The sequence below is a fragment of the Pseudoliparis swirei genome, chromosome 24, assembly GCF_029220125.1.
Source record: "Pseudoliparis swirei isolate HS2019 ecotype Mariana Trench chromosome 24, NWPU_hadal_v1, whole genome shotgun sequence".
NCBI lineage: Eukaryota > Metazoa > Chordata > Actinopteri > Perciformes > Liparidae > Pseudoliparis > Pseudoliparis swirei.
In genome coordinates, this window is record NC_079411.1 from 4,062,373 (window position 1) to 4,082,332 (window position 19,960).

At 44.3% G+C, this 19,960-nt stretch overlaps 3 protein-coding genes and 1 long non-coding RNA gene across 5 annotated transcripts; 2 read left to right on the forward strand and 2 right to left on the reverse strand.

Moving 5' to 3' along the window:
- Window positions 1-853: 853 nt before the first annotated feature.
- LOC130189609 (zinc finger and SCAN domain-containing protein 12-like) lies at window positions 854-6,044 on the forward strand. Of its 2 annotated transcripts, none has more exons than XM_056408487.1 (2): window positions 854-1,156; window positions 1,925-6,044. In XM_056408487.1, exon 2 carries the CDS (start codon window positions 2,034-2,036, stop codon window positions 5,082-5,084), a length of 3,051 nt encoding a protein of 1,016 aa, XP_056264462.1. In that variant the 5' UTR covers window positions 854-1,156; window positions 1,925-2,033; the 3' UTR covers window positions 5,085-6,044. The 2 variants fall into 2 exon arrangements, with proteins under 2 accessions (XP_056264462.1, XP_056264463.1); XM_056408488.1 differs by lacking the exon at window positions 854-1,156 and adding an exon at window positions 1,236-1,316.
- On the reverse strand, window positions 5,503-8,560 carry LOC130189613 (uncharacterized). The gene is made up of 3 exons (XR_008830839.1): window positions 8,470-8,560; window positions 7,207-7,356; window positions 5,503-6,747 (listed from the first exon to the last, which is right to left on the reverse strand). It is a non-coding gene; the product is annotated as an uncharacterized LOC130189613 (long non-coding RNA).
- On the forward strand, window positions 6,754-10,892 carry gpank1 (G patch domain and ankyrin repeats 1). The gene is made up of 4 exons (XM_056408493.1): window positions 6,754-7,642; window positions 8,461-8,602; window positions 8,694-8,769; window positions 10,359-10,892. Exons 1-4 carry the CDS (start codon window positions 7,232-7,234, stop codon window positions 10,798-10,800), a joined length of 1,071 nt encoding a protein of 356 aa, XP_056264468.1. The 5' UTR covers window positions 6,754-7,231; the 3' UTR covers window positions 10,801-10,892.
- Window positions 10,893-12,220: 1,328 nt separating this feature from the next.
- On the reverse strand, window positions 12,221-19,653 carry LOC130189611 (cytochrome P450 3A27-like). The gene is made up of 14 exons (XM_056408492.1): window positions 19,535-19,653; window positions 19,317-19,410; window positions 19,184-19,236; window positions 18,869-18,968; window positions 16,990-17,103; window positions 16,810-16,892; window positions 15,943-16,082; window positions 15,712-15,839; window positions 15,074-15,149; window positions 14,837-14,997; window positions 14,694-14,761; window positions 13,531-13,689; window positions 12,528-12,690; window positions 12,221-12,414 (listed from the first exon to the last, which is right to left on the reverse strand). Exons 1-14 carry the CDS (start codon window positions 19,603-19,605, stop codon window positions 12,340-12,342), a joined length of 1,485 nt encoding a protein of 494 aa, XP_056264467.1. The 5' UTR covers window positions 19,606-19,653; the 3' UTR covers window positions 12,221-12,339.
- Between the last annotated feature and the right edge of the window lie 307 nt (window positions 19,654-19,960).

Consider the following 19,960-nt stretch of genomic DNA (forward strand, 5'->3'; position numbering starts at 1 on the left):
TTATGTAAGAGATCATTCAGTAGAAGCAAAGTGCCTGAATTACAATCACCAGTTCACCTTGTTAGCAGTTATCAGGTGAAGGGTTCACCCAAAATGTATTTTTCTACTGTGTATATATGTATTAGGTGTATGTGTGTGTCTGTGTGTGTGTGTGTGTGTGTCTTCACACAATCATCCATCATTCCAATGAGCAGTTATTTGTAAAGAAACAGAAACAAAAAGAGAAGTTGGGGAAAAAATATCACACAAATTGAAATTACGATTATTTCATTCCAACTATTCAAACCTTGCGACACCACAACTACACACACGTGTCACTGAGACTAGTCTCTACACAATTAGCCGATTAAACTTTGACTGAATTTGACAGATAACAAAGCATTTTTTCTATTGTATTGTTGCTTTTATCTAAGTAAAAGATCCTTTCCACCACTGCGGCCCCAATAGATATGAAGTGACATCCCCAGTGGTGGCTCGGCACAAAGTATTTAATCGGGTGCTGAACATTAAGGAGAACTCTGAGGTCATTGTGAAGTATTTCAGTTCTTCTATGCTTCTTTTATATTTTTATAAGCTACATTTCAGAGGCAAGCATTGGCCTTGTACTACTTTAGCCACTTCCTACTTTGTAGATTAAAATGTATGTTTTAAAACAATGAGCAAAGAAATATGATGCAAGGCTTTACAGTCAAATAAACTAATTATTTAGATTTAGCACCACCATGACACGTCACGTTTGAATGTTGATTTTATATTAATGGATTCATACAAATACTAACAGGCGTGCCTTTACTTTGGGTTCTTAAGAGTATTTGCTGTTAATACTAATGTACTTTTCCTTCTATGGGGTAGATGTATATTGTTGTCCACTGTCGGTGGTCATGTGTCTCCCGGCCAGCAGGGGGCGCTGTGGGCGGTGGAACGGAACTGTTGTCGTGTCCGGAAAAAGAACTCAGCATGGCGGATATATATTCCACTTCATCCTTTTGCTTTACGGCGTTAGTATAACGTCGTAACATTATTTAAACAACTTAAAAGCGCAGCGCTGCACGTGAGCTGCGTCTCCAGACGTCACCGGCCGTGTGCACGCGGCGCGGAGCTGGAGCCGCCGGCTGTCTGTCTGCACACGGCGGGACTTGTGACCCGGTTTGGTTTGGTGAGTTTGGTCTCTTCCTCCTCCTCCATTATCTCTTGACGCTCATCACAATGCAACTTGTTATTCTTTGCGGCCGCTGTGTGCGTTGAACCGCGTCCATGGCGCCGTCCGTTTGACGCGAGAGGACGGGCGGCTGCGTGCGCACCGACCCGTTTACACGGTGAGACACGGCGGTTAAAACACGTTGACGCCATAATACAGGGGCGTGTCCCCGCGACCTGGAATGCGAGTCACGTGGTGTCGTTAACAACAACAACGGTTTTTTTTAGCTGTCTTTATTGTTGTTGGTACGGACGGTGGCCGGACAGGAACACGCGCTGTGACGTAAACACCTGCGCTCCCCGACTGGCCCCCTGAAAGGGAAAGACTGTATGCTATAATGCGAAAGCTCGTTTCCGGTTGTTATTCAGTTGTTATTGAGACGGATATTGATTAATCTCAATGTCTTTTACTTCTGAGGCTTCAGTTTGTTTTGATATTAAAGGGGAACTCCAAAAGCCTAAAGATGTCATATTTTCTGCAGCTCTCGATGAGCTTTGTTGAACTGTATCACATTATACAGAGAGGTCTTCATTTTGTTATTTAGCATACCCTAAATAACAAATTAATAGTGACGCCTGTCTCCAAAATCATCATACAGTTTAATCAATTTCTCTCAAACGGTGAACAGAAATTGAAGGTCATGACCTTCGTGAATGCGCACGTGTTTTAGTTTCGGCCCGCTGTGCCTCATGAACTGAAACTAACTTTCATGTGTTTCTTTCCCAGGTTTCCTGGACCGACCCGAGTGGGATGAAACGTCAGGAGCCCCAACGCAGAACCAAGAGGGTTACGTCTTAAAGGAACAGAGTTGACCTCCCGTGGAACGCCAACGCGAATGATGGGCGAGGTGGAGGTCGACGCGGAGGTGGAGCAACAACAGGACGTGTCGTCCGTGGACCCAGAGCCGCTGCTCATCATCCTGTCCCCGCCTCCACCGTTCCTCCCCGCCCCCGGCGAGCCGACGATGTTCTGGCACAAGTGGCTGAAAGCCTTCGAACACTACGCCGAGGCGCTCGGCGGAGACGAGCTCGTGGACTCCGGCAAGCACGCGCTCTTCCACAGCTGCCTCGGCCTCGAGGGGCAGCGCGTCTCCGCGGCGCTGCTGCCGGGCGAGACCACCTACGCGGCGGCCGTCTCCGCGCTGACCGTTTACTTCCGCTCGGATCGCGGCTCTCAGATGCGCCGGCTGCAGTTTCACCAGCGGGCGCAGAAGCCCGGAGAGACGGCGGACCTCTTCGTGTCCGCGTTGGAAGATCTGCTGCGACCGTGCAACTACGGAGACCTGCAGGACCAGCTGGTTCTGGATCAGCTGATCGAGAAGACGAACTGCCCTCAGCTCGGGGAGAGGCTGCTGTCGGAGAGGGGCACGCTGACCCGGGACAAGGCGCTGGTCATCGGTAAAGAGGTTGAATTTGCTTTGAGTGGATCGGAACTGTTTGGTTACCACGAGGTCAGCGTGGACATCGGAGACGACTTGGACCCTCCGGTTCCAATAAAACGCAAAAGAGGGCGACCTCGGCGCGGCGAGGGGAGACCAAAAGAACACGCAACGCCACTCTGGACTAAAACCCGGACGAGGTCAGCGCGAGCCAAAGACGACGGTTACTACGGCAACGATATGCCACGTCATCGCGAAAATGACGACACGTGCAAGAGCGGCGGCGAAGCCCGCGATAAAGACGCTCGTGAAAATAACGGCGCCTTGTCGTCACAGAGGATGGAGGAGGAAGGCCGAGACAATGCCAGCGAAGAAGAAGAAGATGATGATGATGATGAAGACTTTTACCCGTCTAAGCTCAAAGGCCCCAACTGTCCCGTCTGCGTTGACAAGCGCTTCAGGGACGCCAACAAGCTCGCCAGACACATGAGGACGCACACGCAGGAGAAACCGTTCGGCTGCCCCGTGTGCGCCGCGACCTTCAGCCAGTCGTACCACATGACCCGGCACATGAGGAAGCAGCACGGCGCGGGCCGCTACATCTGCCCCACGTGCGGGAAGAGTTCGGAGAGCTTCGCCGGGCTGCAGAGCCACAAGAGGACGCACGGCTCGCGGGCGCCGTCGCGTCCCGACCGCGGCGAAACGTCCGCCGAGGACCGGGGGAAGGACCGGGAGGTGAAGGAATCGCGTGACAAGGATTCGGACGACGACGACGACGATGATGATGAAAGCGGCGATGATGTCGCAAAGAACGACGCAGACTCTGACGACGGCGATTCTCACGGCGGAGAACCTAAAGCCGACGTCAAGACGGAGGAGAAGGACGGAGACGGTCGGACGGAAGCGGTCGCGCGCGAGACCAAAACAAAAGGTCATCGCTGTCCCGTCTGCGTGGGCCGGCGCTTCAGGGGGCCGAACAAGCTCGCCAGGCACATGAGGACGCACACCAAGGAGAAACCGTTCGGCTGCCCCGTGTGCGCCGCGACCTTCAGCCAGTCGTACCACATGACCCGGCACCTGCGGAAGCAGCACGGCTTGGGCCAGTACATCTGCGTCAAATGCGGGACGTGCTTCGGCAGCTGGCTGGAGCTGAGGGCGCACAAGAAGACGCACGCGGTGGAGGGCCTGACGTGTCTGTCGTGCGACAAACAGTTCAAGGGGAAGGCGGCGCTCGCCAGTCACCTCAAGCTGCACAAGAAAGTGGCGGCGGGGCCCCGGAGCCTCGTCTGCGACGATTGCGGCAAACGGTTCGGCCGCATGTATCACCTGAAGAGGCACGCGATGACGCACCGCAGAGCCGCGGGCGGAGAGGCGTACGCGTGTCCCGACTGCCGGAAGAACTTCGCCCTGCCGGAGGACCTCAACAAGCACCTGGAGGGCCACGTGAAGGAGAACAGCGGCACGTGTCCCAAGTGCGGCGAGACCTTCGGCAGTCCGGAGGAGCTGGAGGCGCACGCGGGTCCACGAGAAGTGCTTCCCCTGCGGCACCTGCGGGAAGAAGTTCAAGGTGGAGTACGCGCTGAAGAAGCACGAGCGGGGCCACCAGGACGGGCAGCACTACTGCTCGCTGTGCCGCAAGCGCTTCTCCAAGCTGTCGCACTACAAGAGGCACGTGACGGTCCACGACCGGCGGGAGTCCAAGTGCCCGCACTGCGACAGCGTCTTCCTGCAGCGGACGGCGCTCAAGTACCACCTGCGGACTCACACGGGCGAGCGGCCGCACCAGTGCACCTGCTGCATGGAGACCTTCGAGGAGCAGGCGGAGCTCCAGCGGCACCGCCTCAAGCACAGGAGGTTCCGGCGGGAGCGGCCGTACTCGTGCACGCGCTGCGACTGCGCGTTCCCGACGCTGCTGGAGCTGACGGGCCACATGGGGTCGCACGGCGCCGAGCCGCCGATGAGCTGCCCCGCGTGCGGCCGCACGTTCCTGAACAAGGGCAAGCTGGAGAGGCACCTGAGCATCCACTCGGGGGAGCGGCCGCACCTGTGCGCCGCGTGCGGCAACGGCTTCCCGTCGGCCGCCAGCCTCAAGCTGCACGTCCTCATCCACACCGGGGAGAAGCCGTTCGGGTGCGCGCAGTGCGGCAAGAGCTTCGGCTCGGCCGGCGGGCTGCGGCTGCACGGCCGGCAGCACATGGCGGTGCGGCCCAGCTACGAGTGCCCCGAGTGCGGCCGGACGTACGGCCGCATGACGGAGCTGAGGATGCACCAGCGCTACCACACGGGCGACAAGCCGTACGCCTGCACCTGCTGCAGCAAGCGCTTCATCAGCAAAGACAAGCTGAACGTCCACATGCGGATCCACACGGGCGAGAGGCCGTACGCCTGCCCCCACTGCGGCCAGACGTTCACGCAGACCGGAGACCGCAACAGACACGTCAGCAAATACCACTAGAGGGGGGGGTGTGTGATTATTCACATGTGATCAAGAATAAGAAACCTAAATAAGCTTTTTTTTAGGCAGCCGTGAACAATGATTAGGTTGTGTCATTTACATTTGTATTGTTTTGGTCATTTCAAGAAGAGATGCTCTCTGTTGTAGAACACAATCCAAAAGTTAATCCTTTGAATTATAAACCAGTGCTCAATCAATAATATTTATTTATACAGCTCATTTTGTAATTACTATGTAGCTTAAAGTGCTCCACATGAATAAATACAAACAGAAAACCTTCCTTTTAAAGAAAGCGTAAGAGAATCAACACCAGGAAACAAGAGGAAGTGCTTCGAGGACGAGTCGCTACTTTTACTTTTCACTTATTTTAAGGAGCATCAACGTGTTTTTTTTCTCCAAAACCCCGTTAAACAAATAAAAAAATGTACAATGTCTTCGAATAAATAAAATAGGGAATCATTGTAGTAAAGCTGAGTGGATTCATGGAGAATTTATTGTCATTTATACAACACACTTTTTGCAAAAATGACTGAAGTAAACAGATGAATCATGTTTACATTCCATCATAGATGGTGCTTTCAAGGGTCTGATATCTAAGATATTAGGCTAACATTTTACTCTACAAGCTTCACGTTTGTTGTTCACAGTCGCTGCTGTGGAGTTTCCTGCAACCTCCCTAGCTCGACTTTATTCTTCTACTTAGTCCAAAAGCTCTTACGGGTCTTGCCCTCGTAGCTCCTCCCCCTCGGCCCCTGACACGCCCCTCTTCATTCAGCTCTTTCTCATTCAAGCGTCTCGTTTTACCAACAAACACAGTCGTGCATGCCGAGAGTTCGGCGACCTTTCTACAAACTGGATATGATTATGGTCACTAACGGATGTCAGAGATCACGTGTCATTATGTGTGTTGTCATGTTTATTTTGTTTCATTATTTTTGAAATATTCCCGTGAAGCCATCCGTGTAACCCGTGTTTAGAAAAGTGCCATAAGAATAAAACATTTGTTCACCTTGCGAGCGCATGTGAATAGGTTTATGAGGGGTATTTGTAAAGGTGTACGCTGCAGCATTTAATTTACTTTCAATTTGTGACTCAGTCAAAAGAGAATAAATCAATTCCAATATGCAGATACATATTGTGCAGCTGTTATCTCGACCGAAATGTAAGAAAACATTTTTTTTTTTTTTATCATTTAAGGATATCTGGGCTTTTCATTAATCAAAAACTAAAAGCAAAACATAAAGTAATATATTATGATAATCTTCTGATGGGGGTCAGTTTGTAACAGAAAAAGTGTGACGATCGCAAGGGTGCCTAAATGTAAACATGTATTGTTTTCCAGAAAGCCACACATAACCAAATATTAATAACCCTTTCCGGGATCTTCAGAGAAAAAAAAGTCAGGAAATATAAAACACTATTTATGATATAAATAATAACCAAATACCCCTCTCTGGGTAAAAGTTTATTGAACATTAACTTTCTGCTGCTCATAACATTAATATATTTTGACTATATATGTATTGTATTATTGTTTATATTGTATTCTCTATAACGAGTATGTTTACTTTCTCTATTTTAAGAATAGTTATCTGATCAATCTCATGCACTTTAACTAAAGTTATAATTTCCTACAAGCCTCTGAAGTCAAACAGTAAACAATCCCCCTCCACTCCGGCAGGGGGCAGCACTCACGGTGAGTCACGTGGCGATGCTCTGTTTACAAAGACAGGAAGGAAGAGGGACAGCAGGCGAAGTTAACGTTAGCTTCAAGAGAAGTAACTACATTCGTAATAATACATAAATTAGTCAGGTCTTGTTTTGTAGTTGACGACGTGACGTGGATCCCGTTTTCAAAGCGACGTAACGTCACCGGATGAAGAGCCTTCCGCATCTTGAATGAGCAGGTTTTCATCAAGCGAACGCTAAAGCTAAGCTAAAGCTAGCTAGCCATGTTGGCTAACTAACTAACATCTTTCCTATGTCAACAAAGACTCAACTTTAACATTATTATTATTCGGAGAGATACATTGACGCACTGTGAATTGTATTTGGTCAAATATAATATGTGTGGAAGGATGTTTCAAAATTACATTAACCTGACGTCACACATCAACAAACATAGTTCACTGTAATGACGTCACCGTTGGCCGCCGGTTTGCTCCCGTAACTCACGAGAGACCACTCTGCGTCACTCCTCATGGCTGCTTTGGGCTTCACTCCCGCCAGCGGGCAGGATCTGTTCAGCATCGAGGAAACCGAGCCGTCCAGCTCCAAAACGGGCATCGCACTCAATGGCGAGGAGGTCAGGCAGTTCTATGAAGACTTAATGAAAGAGAGTCAGGGGCGAGATGCGTCGAGAAGAAGTGCAATGGGAGAGCATCGGAGTAAACGGAGGAGCGGGGAGTCCAGTCGGAGGGCGAGGAGGAGAGCCGGGGCTCAGAGTGCCGGTCCGAGTGGGATCGGCGGTCAACGTGACGCGGGGAGACCGGCCGTCATGTCCGAGAGCACCATGGAGCTGCTGGGGCTCCGGCTGCTGCGCTGCGCCCACGAAGGAGACTCCTCCGGCCTCAAAGACCTCCTCTCGAAAGGGGTGGACATCAACGTCCAGGTGCGATACTTACAGCTCGATGTGGTTTTCGTTTTTTTGAGAGATATTTGTATTTAACCCTCCTGTTATAGTCAAATTCACTAACATCTTTTGACCCCAGCAATTAAAACCTCCAGAAAATGATTCGAATTAATATTGTTTCCCACGTTTAAGTGTCAGGTACTTTATGTTTGTTTGTTGACTACCTAAATATCCCTTTAAATAAAAATAAAAAGTTGATATTTACCGTCGCATTGAAAATGCGGAAGGTTATGTTTTGATCGCCGTGTATTTATTTATTTATTTATTTATTTGTATGCGTGTTCCTCGCAAAACAAAAACAAAATTAAACCGAATCGCATGAAATTTGGTGGGATGATTGGGGACCATTTGATTAGATTTTGGGATCAATCGGGTCAAAGGTCAAGGTCATGGAAAGGTCAAAATCTTATTTTTACAATAGCACGGTCAATTTTTATCCAATTGGCATAGAACTAATGCCAAAATGTTCATAATTCAATGCCCAATCTTGTGATATGCGAAGGTATGCGCTCTACCGAGTGCCCGTTCTACTTCTGTTATGTTTTACACAGTGAAAAACAGCCTGGGGTCAAATTGACCCCAAAGAACACCGATGCGTACAAGTTGTGTTCAGGACATTGAAAACATATCATGTGAATTTTATGTTTTCCCAGTTGTCCCCAATACATTAGGAAAAGTCATGAAATATGAAGCAAAAAACATGTCAATCATATTTTTAGAGACGTTAAACATTGAATGGGGTCAAATTGACCCCAAAGGTAATAGGAGGGTTAAGTTCCTGATTGTTTCCCTTCCAGGATACTTACTTCTGGACGGCGGTGATGTGCGCCAGCTGGTCGGGGCAGAGCGCTGCGGTGAGGCTGCTGCTGCGACACGGAGCAGCCTGGGTGGGAGTGGTCGACACACGGGGCCGGGATGCCAAAGACCTGGCGCTGGAAGGTATGCACGTCTTTTTACTGACTCTCGATGTCTGTTTGTTTGTACAGGGAAGTTGAACTCATTCATATCTTCTTCTTCTTTTATTCCCCAGCGGGACACAATGAGGTTTTGGAGGAGTTGGAGAGCTATGGGAGAAGTCCACACAGAGACACACCATCTGATTGCAGGTTAGCACTCTCTCGGTTGTTTACAGATTAAAGCAGGTTGACCAAATGTAAATGTCCAGCTGTACAACAGATGATGACAGAAGCATTTCACTGTAACAGAAACAACTTCAACAACGTAGAAATGAAACTACCTGAACTATTCACCATAACGTTTGGTTCAAATTTGACGTGAGAGGTAGGCCATACAGCAGGAGTTTAGGGGAGAGGTGGTAAACATGTAAACTTTGCTTTGTGATATCTGGAACGGCTTTATTGATATTCCAGATGTTTAAGAATTGTGATTACGATCTTACAGTTGAAACATACTGTAAACGATCAGCTGTTGAATAGTTGACGAGGAGCATGAGTAACAAAGAGAGTGGTTTCACAAAACATTCAGATCAATGCATCGCTGGTGAAGGAACATTAAAGACACAGATGTTGGAAAGCAGTCTGTCTGCTTCAGGTTGACTCAGGTGGGTGGAGCGATGAGGAGAATAACCCGGTCTCAGGACTTTGTGTCTCAATAAAATCGATGAATAAGATATAAGTCACTCCCTGCAACACAATTAAGAGTGAGAGCAATTTCAGTCACAATCTGTTTCCCAGAAGCAAACTGCATACAAATTCTACACAGCATACACCATCGACTAAACTTCATAGCATGCTCTGTTGTACTAGTTAATATACACAAGTATCAACACACATTACACAATATGTGTGATGTTGGATGTCAATCAAACTAACTTTGCAAAGCTCCTGTCAATTTAACTTCACAGAGAGATTTTATTATTATTTAATACTTTTTGTTGTTTCTATGCTTTTATTTGTGTTTCTGTTTCACACATATAAAATAATGGCTTCACTACAACCCAATATTGTTTAAACCTTTCCAGCTGTAAGCAACTTTTCAGTGTCTTTTGTGCATTGCATTGTGGGAGATATGTGGGTCAACAACTCACTCTAAAATCATATTGTACCGTTTGATTTGAGTCTATAAAGTAATTTCCAAAGCTAAATAAGTGAATATCTTCTAAAGCAATCTTTTGTTCAAATGTCCCTCTTTTTGTTATTATCCTTCCTTATTTATGTATTCCTGTATTTATTTATTTATACATTTATTTAAGCATTTATTTATTTATTCCTGTATTTATTTAAGCATTTATTTATTTATTCCTGTATTTATTTAAGCATTTATTTATTTATTCCTGTATTTATTTAAGCATTTATTTATTTATTCCTGTTTTTTTAATACATGTATTACTGTATATCTATTTATACATTTATTTAAGAATTTATTTATTTATTCCTGTAGTTATTCATGCATTTATTCATCTATTTATTTATTCTTAAGTCATTTTCTGTCCTCCATAACGGGAAACACAAACGGGGGCTTTCAAACTAAAAGTTGTATTTGTAGCTGTGTTGAATTTTCCCTCATCGCTTACATCAGAAGGGCATTAATTATTAATTAAGAAGGACATTTTTAAGTATGAACAGGACAAATACTGTGTAAATGGCTGCACATGTGGGCGCCCGACTACTCACTTTAAAACTGAATCCTTTTAAAATGTCTCCTCTCACCAACGCTGTCTTCTCTTCCTCCTCAGCGCCGCCCCGGCTCAGTGGTGCGCTGTGTGTCGCAGCGAGTACAGCGACGGCCTGTCGTCGCACGAGTCCTCCACCCTCCATCAGTTCAGCCTGCGGCGGGCTCCGCCCACCCCCTATTACTGCCTCCCCCCCTCCAGCAACAGCTACAAGATGATGGTTCGCTGTGGCTGGAAACCGGGTTCAGGGCTGGGGCCGGAGGGGGAGGGGCCTCAGCAGCCAGTGCCCACCGTGCTGAAGAGAGACCAGACGGGCCTGGGCTTCGGACACACGAAGAGAGCCAAAGTGACTCACTTCCAACCCCGGGATTGTGATGCAGTGAAACTACCATCTAACGGGAAAGGGGAGAGAGGAGGAAAAGGACAGAGGAAAGAAGACAGGAGGAGGAAGGAGCTATATGAAAAGAACTGGGAAAGAGATTTCCGTGCCTCATTTAATCTTTGACGCCGGCTCAGAGTGTCGACTCCTCCTCAAGCCACTCGCTCAACACACCTGAAACGCTTCTCTAAAAACATTAAACGTCTCCATCACACAGACCTTTAGTCTCTGTTTTCTCTTTGAGCTGTTTGTGAAGCTTTCCCAGGGAGAAATATGAATACCGTGGCCATCTCAAAGCCTGCGCCCATATATGGACTCAGATTGTGCAATTCCAAAATGTGGCTTTGATTTAATCTGAGTCATGATTGTGTTTACTCTGTGCGACCAAATGTTTAACTTTTCATCCACTGAGACGGTTTAAAGAAAAAAAGGTGACACCAATGCACTTTATTTTAATTCATAAAAAAAAGCATACTCATACCGTGAACCCTGGTCATGGTTCATGATGGTTGCATTGCATCATCATGTGTGTTTCTGGAGGAGCGCTCTGGTTCCTCTTGTTCTGTTACTTTTTAACTCGTGATGTCACCCTCACTCATCTTTGGAGTATTATGTGGCTCAGGAATTAGCGTGTTAAATAATCACCGGGTTTAATTATGGTCCTTTACACGTTACAAGTTTCCTCCTAGACATGCGCAATCTAAATTGCATCTGAAAGTGGATTTTAACTGGTGCACCGGCTTCATAAAGTATTACCTCACACGTTATGTAAGTCTCTGGAGATAAGACTAAAAACAGAAGAGAACTAGAATGGGCACTCGGTAGAGCGCATACCTTCGCATATCACAAGATTGGGCATTGAATTATGAACATTTTGGCATTAGTTGCATGCCAAATGGACAAAAATGTATCGTGCTATGGTTAAAAAAAAGATGTTGACCTTTCCATGACCTTGACCTTTGACCCGATTGATCCCAAAATCTAATCAAATGGTCCCTGGATAATAACCAATCATCCCACCAAATTTCATGCGATTCAAGAAGATTTGACCTGTTCATGACCTTTGACCTTGACCTTTGACCCGATCGATCCCAAAATCTAATCAACTGGTCCCCGGATAATAACCAATAATCCCAGCAAATTTCATGCGATTCAGTTAAATACTTTTTGAGTTCTGCGAATAACACGCATACAAATAAATAAATACACGGCGATCAAAACATAACCTTCCGCATTTTCAATGCGAAGGTAAATATTGATCACGTGTATTTTTAGCCACCAGTTTATGGTATTTAAAATAAATTCTCCCTTTTTTGATTATGCTCCACATAACATATTAATTCATGTTCACAGTCCTTTTGTCTTCTGGACATCACATATTTATGATTTATTTTGTTCAGTTTCATCTCATCTTCAGCACATGAGGAAGGCAACATATTGTTTATTATATTTAAGGACGGTTCGATGCACACGTATATATATTTATATATTCCCGTCGTTGTCGGCCTGTTTTAATTCAGGTCAGATTACAAACTTCTGATACGCATTGAAAATGTATATGTATGTATTTAATTATCAATTTAAGCCACTATAACTACACTTAGCCTTGAGAGACGTCTCTCTGGGTGCATCCCACTGGGACTCGTCCACAGTCCCACTGGGACTTCAACGCGTCTCCAGCTTTAGCTTGATTGGGTTCAGGGGTCCGACGAGGCCTTTGTGATCCATCTCCAGAGGGATCTGTGGAATGGAAACATTCACTCAATCGTACCTGCTTGTCAGGTGTCTCATAATGTAAACACAGTCATGTGTAGACCGTGTCTTCCTCGGTGTGTGTGTTTGAATACAATCACCTCTGTCTCCTCGCAGACGGAGAAGCTGTAGTTCCGCAGAATGTCCACCAGGGCCAGTTTAACCATCAGCAGAGCCATTCGCATCCCCAAACAGTTCCTGGGCCCGACCCCAAAGGGCATGTAGGCGTAGGGCTCGATGCTCGGCTTGTTCTGCTTGCTAAAGCTGGACAGCAACAAAGACGTCGGAGACGCGGACGTGACTTCATGTTCGTAACGCACTCTTAACCCTCCTGTTACCTTCACATTTACTAACATATTTTACCCTCGGGGTCAATTTGACCCCAGCAATTAAAACCTCCAGAAAATTATTAGAATTAATATTGTTTCCCAAGTTTAAGTGTCAGGTACTTTGTTTGTTTGTTGACTACCTAAATAGCTCTTTAAATATATAAAAAAGTTGATATTTCTTATATGTTTGACACAGTGAAAAACAGCCTGGGGTCAAATTGACCCCAAAGAACACCGACATTAAACATTGAATGGGGTCAAATTGACCCGAAAGGTAACAGGAGGGTTAAGAAGTCATTCCCAAATGTGTTGAAGCTCACTGATGAAATGTTTAAAGCCGTCTGTGTGAGCTGGACAACAACATGTCTCTCCTAAAAGTAAAGCGTTATTCCACGAGTCGTTGGGTACTGGAGCAGAGGACAGCCTTTTCCCACAGGAAAAGTGGGCGGAGCCTAAAAAGTTATAAATTAGCGCACCTGTGGGCAGGAAAGGGAGGGGGAGCAAACAAACATTTTGGGGAAACCAGCATGGCGACCAGCATGAGGAGCGAGAGTGGGTGAAGCAGGAAAGAAAGACGAGGGCAGAGGATGGATCCCGGGAGCAGGATCCACCTAGAGACCGGACCCCGCTCGGATGCCCCAGAGAAGTCTCCATTCCTACAGCGCGGACCCTACAGATAAGTCCTGTTAACCCTACTCTCCAGGCCCGACCTCTGTTTCCCACCAACAATCACACACACACACACACACACACACACACGCGTATCCACAGTTACCGGTCCGGTCTGAACTCCTCGGGCTGCGGCCACAGGTCGGGGTCGCGCTGAAGGGCGTAGACTGGAACTATGACAACCATGTCCTTTGGGATCGTGATGCCACCGATCTTCACCGTTTCTTTGGCGACTCGGTCCAGACGTCCAGCCGGAGGGTAGAGCCTATCGACGGAACGCCACGATTTTAATATGCTGTCGTAAATATTCAACAGATAAACTTGTACATAATTGCGTATATTCTTGAAACGCTGTTTCCGTTGCCATCGAATGTGTTTTACTTTTTCTATTTCAAGTTGGTTTTCTATTGACTGGGAACATTTTAATTCCTTTAATTGTTCATGATTTTAAAAAGGGGAACTTTTTTCACTTTTTATTATATTTTGGAACTATTTCAAGTTAGTTTTCTATTCACTGGGTACGTTTTAATTCCTTTAATTGTTCATGATTTTAAAGGGAACTTTTCTCACTTTTTATTATATTTTGTAACTATTTCAATTAGTTTTCTATTGACTGGGAACATTTTAATTCCTTTAATTGTTCATGATTTTAAAAAGGGGAACTTTTTTCACTTTTTATTATATTTTGTAACTATTTCAAGTTAGTTTTCTATTGACTGGGTATGTTTTAATTCCTTTAATTGTTCATGATTTTAAAGGGAACTTTTCTCACTTTTTATTATATTTTGTAACTATTTCAATTAGTTTTCTATTGACTGGGAACATTTTAATTCCTTTAATTGTTCATGATTTTAAAAAGGGGAACTTTTTTCACTTTTTATTATTTATTTTTACTATTTCAAGTTAGTTTTCTATTCACTGGGAACATTTTAATTCCTTTAATTGTTCATGATTTTAAAGGGAACTTTTCTCACTTTTTATTATATATTTTAACTATTTCAAGTAAGTTTTCTATTGACCGGGTACATTTTATGATAATTTTGGATTATCAGAGATTTTATTTACATTTTAAAGTTATCATCAGGTCAAATTGTTTAGATTTTGTTCAGTATTTTAGTTTTTGACCAAACTAATGGCATTTCCATCATCAGCTCTTCTTAAACTATGCTGACACCGACCAAAAAAAAGGGATGAATATTGCTGGCTCAACAGCAGCATGTACATGTGTTTACTTGTTAGCACCAAGTAGCACAAGAAAAGGCTCCTTACCTCAGACTCTCATTGACAACACTGTCTAGGTACTCCATCTGCAGCAGAGCTTCATACTGGATGGGCCCCTACACAGCGACACACCACAGATCAGATTATAAATACTGTAGTTTCATCAAGTGGAAGGCGGAGAAGCACTTCACCTTATCCGGGAAGGTGGAGTCGATCTCCTCTAGCAGGCGCTTCATGACTTCAGGATTTGTTGCCAGGTTATAGGCCAAGAAAGACAGAGTGATGTTGCTGGTCTCGTAACCAGCGAACATCATCATCGTGACTTGAGATGAGATCTCGTGATCACTGAGACCTGTCGGGGCCGTCGAGATGCACGTGAACCTTTTTGGTGTGAAGACATGTGGGAGTACATGCGTATGAGAGATTACCTTTGTTCGGCTTTCCTTTGCTGGGTTTATTAGCAGTCTGAGAATTGATCATATTTTGAAGGATATCTCCAGGATTCTGAAAAAAAAAGGATAAATAGTATGCACGCTCTCATCATGTGCAGTGAGACAACGCACTGTGTGAGGACAGAGGCGTGGCTTCAGGTTGTGAGTGGACTTTTGGGAATATCGGGATTCACGTTTTGTTTTTGGTGTATATTTAAAACGGCAGTTTTAAAACCATCTCTCCTCGAGGTTCATTTAGTGCCTCATCGGGTGCGTTTTTATAAAAACATAGCTAATCACAACAGGTTTTGATTGGTTATCAAACATGTGTCTGATGATGAAGATCATGTGATATGATAGAAAGCTCCAGAAAAGCTACAAAATTGACCCTGAGGTGAGATTTTTTTTCTGTCAAGATAATATTGAAACAACGCGGGCGAGCGTAAAAGTCCTTCAGGTAACACTCCGGAGTGGTTAGCTGCAGTTTGTAAACACAACATTCAAAGTCGGTCTCTCTTTTCCGGGTTGAACGAGGGTTACGTGATTCACTCTCACATTTAGAACCAGCTTTATCCCCTCGGTGTCTGTGTTTCGACCCTTGACCCCCCCACACTCGGCGCCCATGCGGTCCTGACCTGCGTTGAGCTCTCGTTGCGTTCGGCTCTGATCTTCTCCAGCAGGTTTTTAAAGAAATCGGTGGAGGTCTTAGAGAACATGGAGAACCCCAGCCGCTCAAAGAGAAGACGAAGCACAGGGAAAAACCCTGAGGAGGAGAGGGGCCATCAACAACTGTGATGGAAGTCACTAAACCATCAGCTGTTTGACGGCAACATCAGGAAAGCCTTCAGGGAGAAGCGGCGATGCACCTTGGAGAATAAAAACGATGGGGATTCTGAACATCTTGGAGGCGTGCTCCAGGACGGGACTCGAAGGGTTGTTGATGGAGTCCACGTCCAGGCTGAACGCACAGCTCGCCATCACGTCGACGGTGTACCGGCCGAAGAAGCTGGAAGACATTACGCCGACCACATGTCGTTCATCTCCACGGCAACACGGTTCATACTATCGGGCGATGGAGGATTGTCACGCATCTTGTTTTAAGCTGAAATAAGGGTCGTAAAAAGCACACATAATATGATATTCTAAATAAATATGATGAATAGTGATGTAACGTTGCTTCGAAAAGGGATGTTTGGCAAAGAAATAGTTGGTGCGATAGTTTTTTCGTCAAATATTTGAAACCAATGACGAATGTTTGTGTTTTAACTTGTTCAACTTTTTGGGAAACCCGTATCGTCACCTTCCTAAAATAAAGCCCTGAGTAATTTTTTGACTTTTTTTTCACCTAATCATCTCATGATACTGGTCACCTCTGGTAAAACTGCCTACGTCCTCAGTTGAACACATGATGTAGTATAGAATATATCACAATATCATATATAGATCAATATATGGTCAGGTTGTTTGTGTTCTGTAAAAATGACATCGGCCATTATTTTAGGAAGGTGACGATATATTTGCTTTCTTCCAGAGAAGATTGACACCACTACGGAAGTCAGTTAGCTTAGCTTAGCACAAAGACTGGAAACGAAGGGAAACAGCTAGCCTGGCCTCATCCAGAGGTAACACAATCCATCTCATAACACCGATGACATATTGGGTAGCTGTTCTCCGTGAGGCTGCAACAATAACAATCATAGCTATAAACCATTCATTCTCATGGTATTACTCACTCTTTTACAGAAATAACTTCATTAGCCTTGGACTGCATGCTGGCCGTCAGTTTGCTGGAAATAGTTGTCATGATGCTAAACATCTTAGACAAAGGGAAAAGTGCTGAATTAGCAGAAGTACATGAAAAGGTGAAGATTGAAACAAGAATGTAAGAAGTTAGTAACATTGTCAACGTGTACCTCTTTTATACGTCTCGAGGTGAAGGATCGAGTGAGGATGTTACGGATCCGCCTCCATTCATCGTCGAGGACTGCAGACACGGTGTCATGGAGTTCCCCGTTGAAACCGAGATTCTAGAGGGGCAACGTGGTCAGAACGCATGCATTTGTGTATTTAGGGGTTTACAAGTGTGCATATTGGTGGAATATATATCTGTAACCAGAGCAGCGTCAGAAATACAGGAGGGCAAAGGGAAAAACTGCCCTTAAGAAATATAATTTTGCCCCTGATATCACTAGAAGAGGCAAAAAATGCCCCCTTAACTTTGATAATTCACTAGCATTTTGTTTGGGTTCTTTGTTGTCTGTCCCAGCTCTGTTGCCTGTACAAGGCAGGTAAAAAAAGATCAATAAATATAATTTGGAATTATAAAAAATAAAAAAGTTTTAATAGTCAATAGTTGTTTAAAATAATGTAATAAAAAATAACCACTTTGAATCTGCAGACTGCTGCCTAAGTCTTATTATTGCCATTTTTATGAAAATTGCTCATATACTGTAAGCCTAAACAAGTACACTACCGTTCAAAAGTTTGGGGTCATCCAGACAATTTTGTGTCTTCCATGAAAACTCACTTTTATTTATCAAATGAATTGAAAATGGAATAGAAAATATAGTCAAGACATTGACAAGGTTAGAAATAATGATAAATATTTGAAGTATTAATTTTGTTCTTCAAACTTCAAGCTCAAAGGAAGGCCAGTTATAGCTTATATCACCAGCATAACTGTTTTCAGCTGTGCTAACATAATTGCACAAGGGTTTTCTAATCAGATATTCTTCTTCTAAGGCGATTAGCAAACACAATGTACCATTAGAACACTGGAGTGATAGTTGATGGAAATGGGCCTCGATACACCTCTGGAGATATTTCATTAGAAACCAGACACTTCCACCTAGAATAGTCATTTACCACATTAACAATGTATAGTGTGTATTTTTGATTAATGTTATCTTTATTGAAAAAACAGTTCTTTTCTTTGAAAAATAAAGACATTTCTAAGTGACTCCAAACTTTTGAACGGTAGTGTATATTTATCATCTTTGAGCAGAGGTTAAATATTATTTCACAAGTTTAAAAAAAGTGCCCCTAATTTCTTTTTAAATGCCCCTAGGGGAAGAAATTGCTCCCTAAAAAATATTTAAATGTCCTACCATGAACCACAGCCTCATATATTGTTGATTCCTCGGGGCCAAAGTGCTTAATTGTTGTGCAAAATCTGTTCAGAATATATAAATGCATAAATGCTCTTTTATTTCAATCTTCATGGGCGATGTCTTTTTATGTTGTTAATCACACATCAGAGCACCATGTGATGCATTTGCAGTGATGTAATCTTGTTTGTCACCTTTGTGAAACACTCCAGTGTCCTGCTGCTTTGGGAAATCAACCTTTTTTATATTAATTTGTCCTTGCAATATGAATGCAATATGTCAGGAATTTAAGGATTTTTTTTTTTGGGCACACATTGATTTATTGTTTCTTTTGGTAGAGAAAGTACACATTTACAAAACATCACTGTAGTTGCGCTAGTTGAGTTAACCAAGAGGTTATTTTTCATCTGTAGTCAGGTTCAAGTCACTGTGACCTCACAAAGATGAAAAAGTAAATAACTTTTGGCCATAATTCAAGAATTTATTTGCTATTTTTGACATTTATTTGCTATTTTTGACAGTTTCACACACACTTCTAATAGGATAAGATGACAAAGTGATGACATTTTGGACAAACATGGATGTAACCTACAACTCTATACTTTTCCTGCTAGGACCTGCATGCCACTACTTGAATTCCCATTTTTAAAACGCATTCTCACATCATACTATGAGTTCTTCTCACCCTCCGGTTGGTAAAGTAAGTGAAGCACTCTTTCACCAGGATGGTTTTCAGCATCTCCGGGTCCATCACAACCAGGATTGGCATCCTGAATTCATATATTCTGGACATGTTGCACAAACGCACTTTTACATTTTGGGGAATTCAGTGTAAGATTCTCGTCGTTGCAGTAGGAGGGAATATGTGCTTCCATGAGTAATAACAGTTACATAAGCAGCCGAGTGAGAGGTTCAACAGTCCACTGATAATTGGTATAGCTCGTGGCTTTTTTCTTATATCTACGGCACGCTGTTAAAAAAAAAAGCTTTATCGACTCACCCCCACACTTTGCCATACTTCTTAGCACTTTGGACGTCATCCTCGTAGTAAACCTAAACAGAAAATACGCATTCATCATCACTAACCATTCACTCACTCAAATGAAAAGAAGAATTAATAAAGATGTACATACTTTGTGGTGCCGGCCAACTGTGCCCAAGTAAATGTAGGGCTTGGGACCCGGGATCCCTAACTTCTCAAATATTCCATAAGGCCGGTAGCTATATCTGCAAAGCAAAGTATTAAATCATGTTTTTCAGTCAAACAAGAGGCTAAACTTGGGTGACTCGTGCAATAATGTCACCTGATATACAAATAATGTAAAAAAATTTTGACAAAAATCCACTTTACATGATAAAAAAGCAGATAAATGTGATGAGTAGGATCCATGTTTCGATGGAGAAGAATGGTAGACAGCCCATCGCGTCGTGCTCGGCGAGTTGGAGTGACCTCGATCCTGACGTGAACTCTGGCTCAATGTGCTGGAGGTGTGGCTCCTGTTTATTGTCCCGCAGAGAACTTGAGCCGCTTCCCGAGCATAACAAGCGCTGCTCCAGTTATCTGACGCCCACATATGACTAGATATGCCTCTATGTGTGTGTGTGTGTGTGTGTGAGCACAGATTGTGAATATATATGTTTCAATAAAGATTTGACAAGAAAAAAACAGAGTACATGGCTCTACATTCATTTTTTTAAAGAAAAAAAAGTGTGTTTCCTGGGTTGTGTTGTATATTTTTTTTCACTTCTACCAGAAAGTACAAGGGGGAGCCAAGAA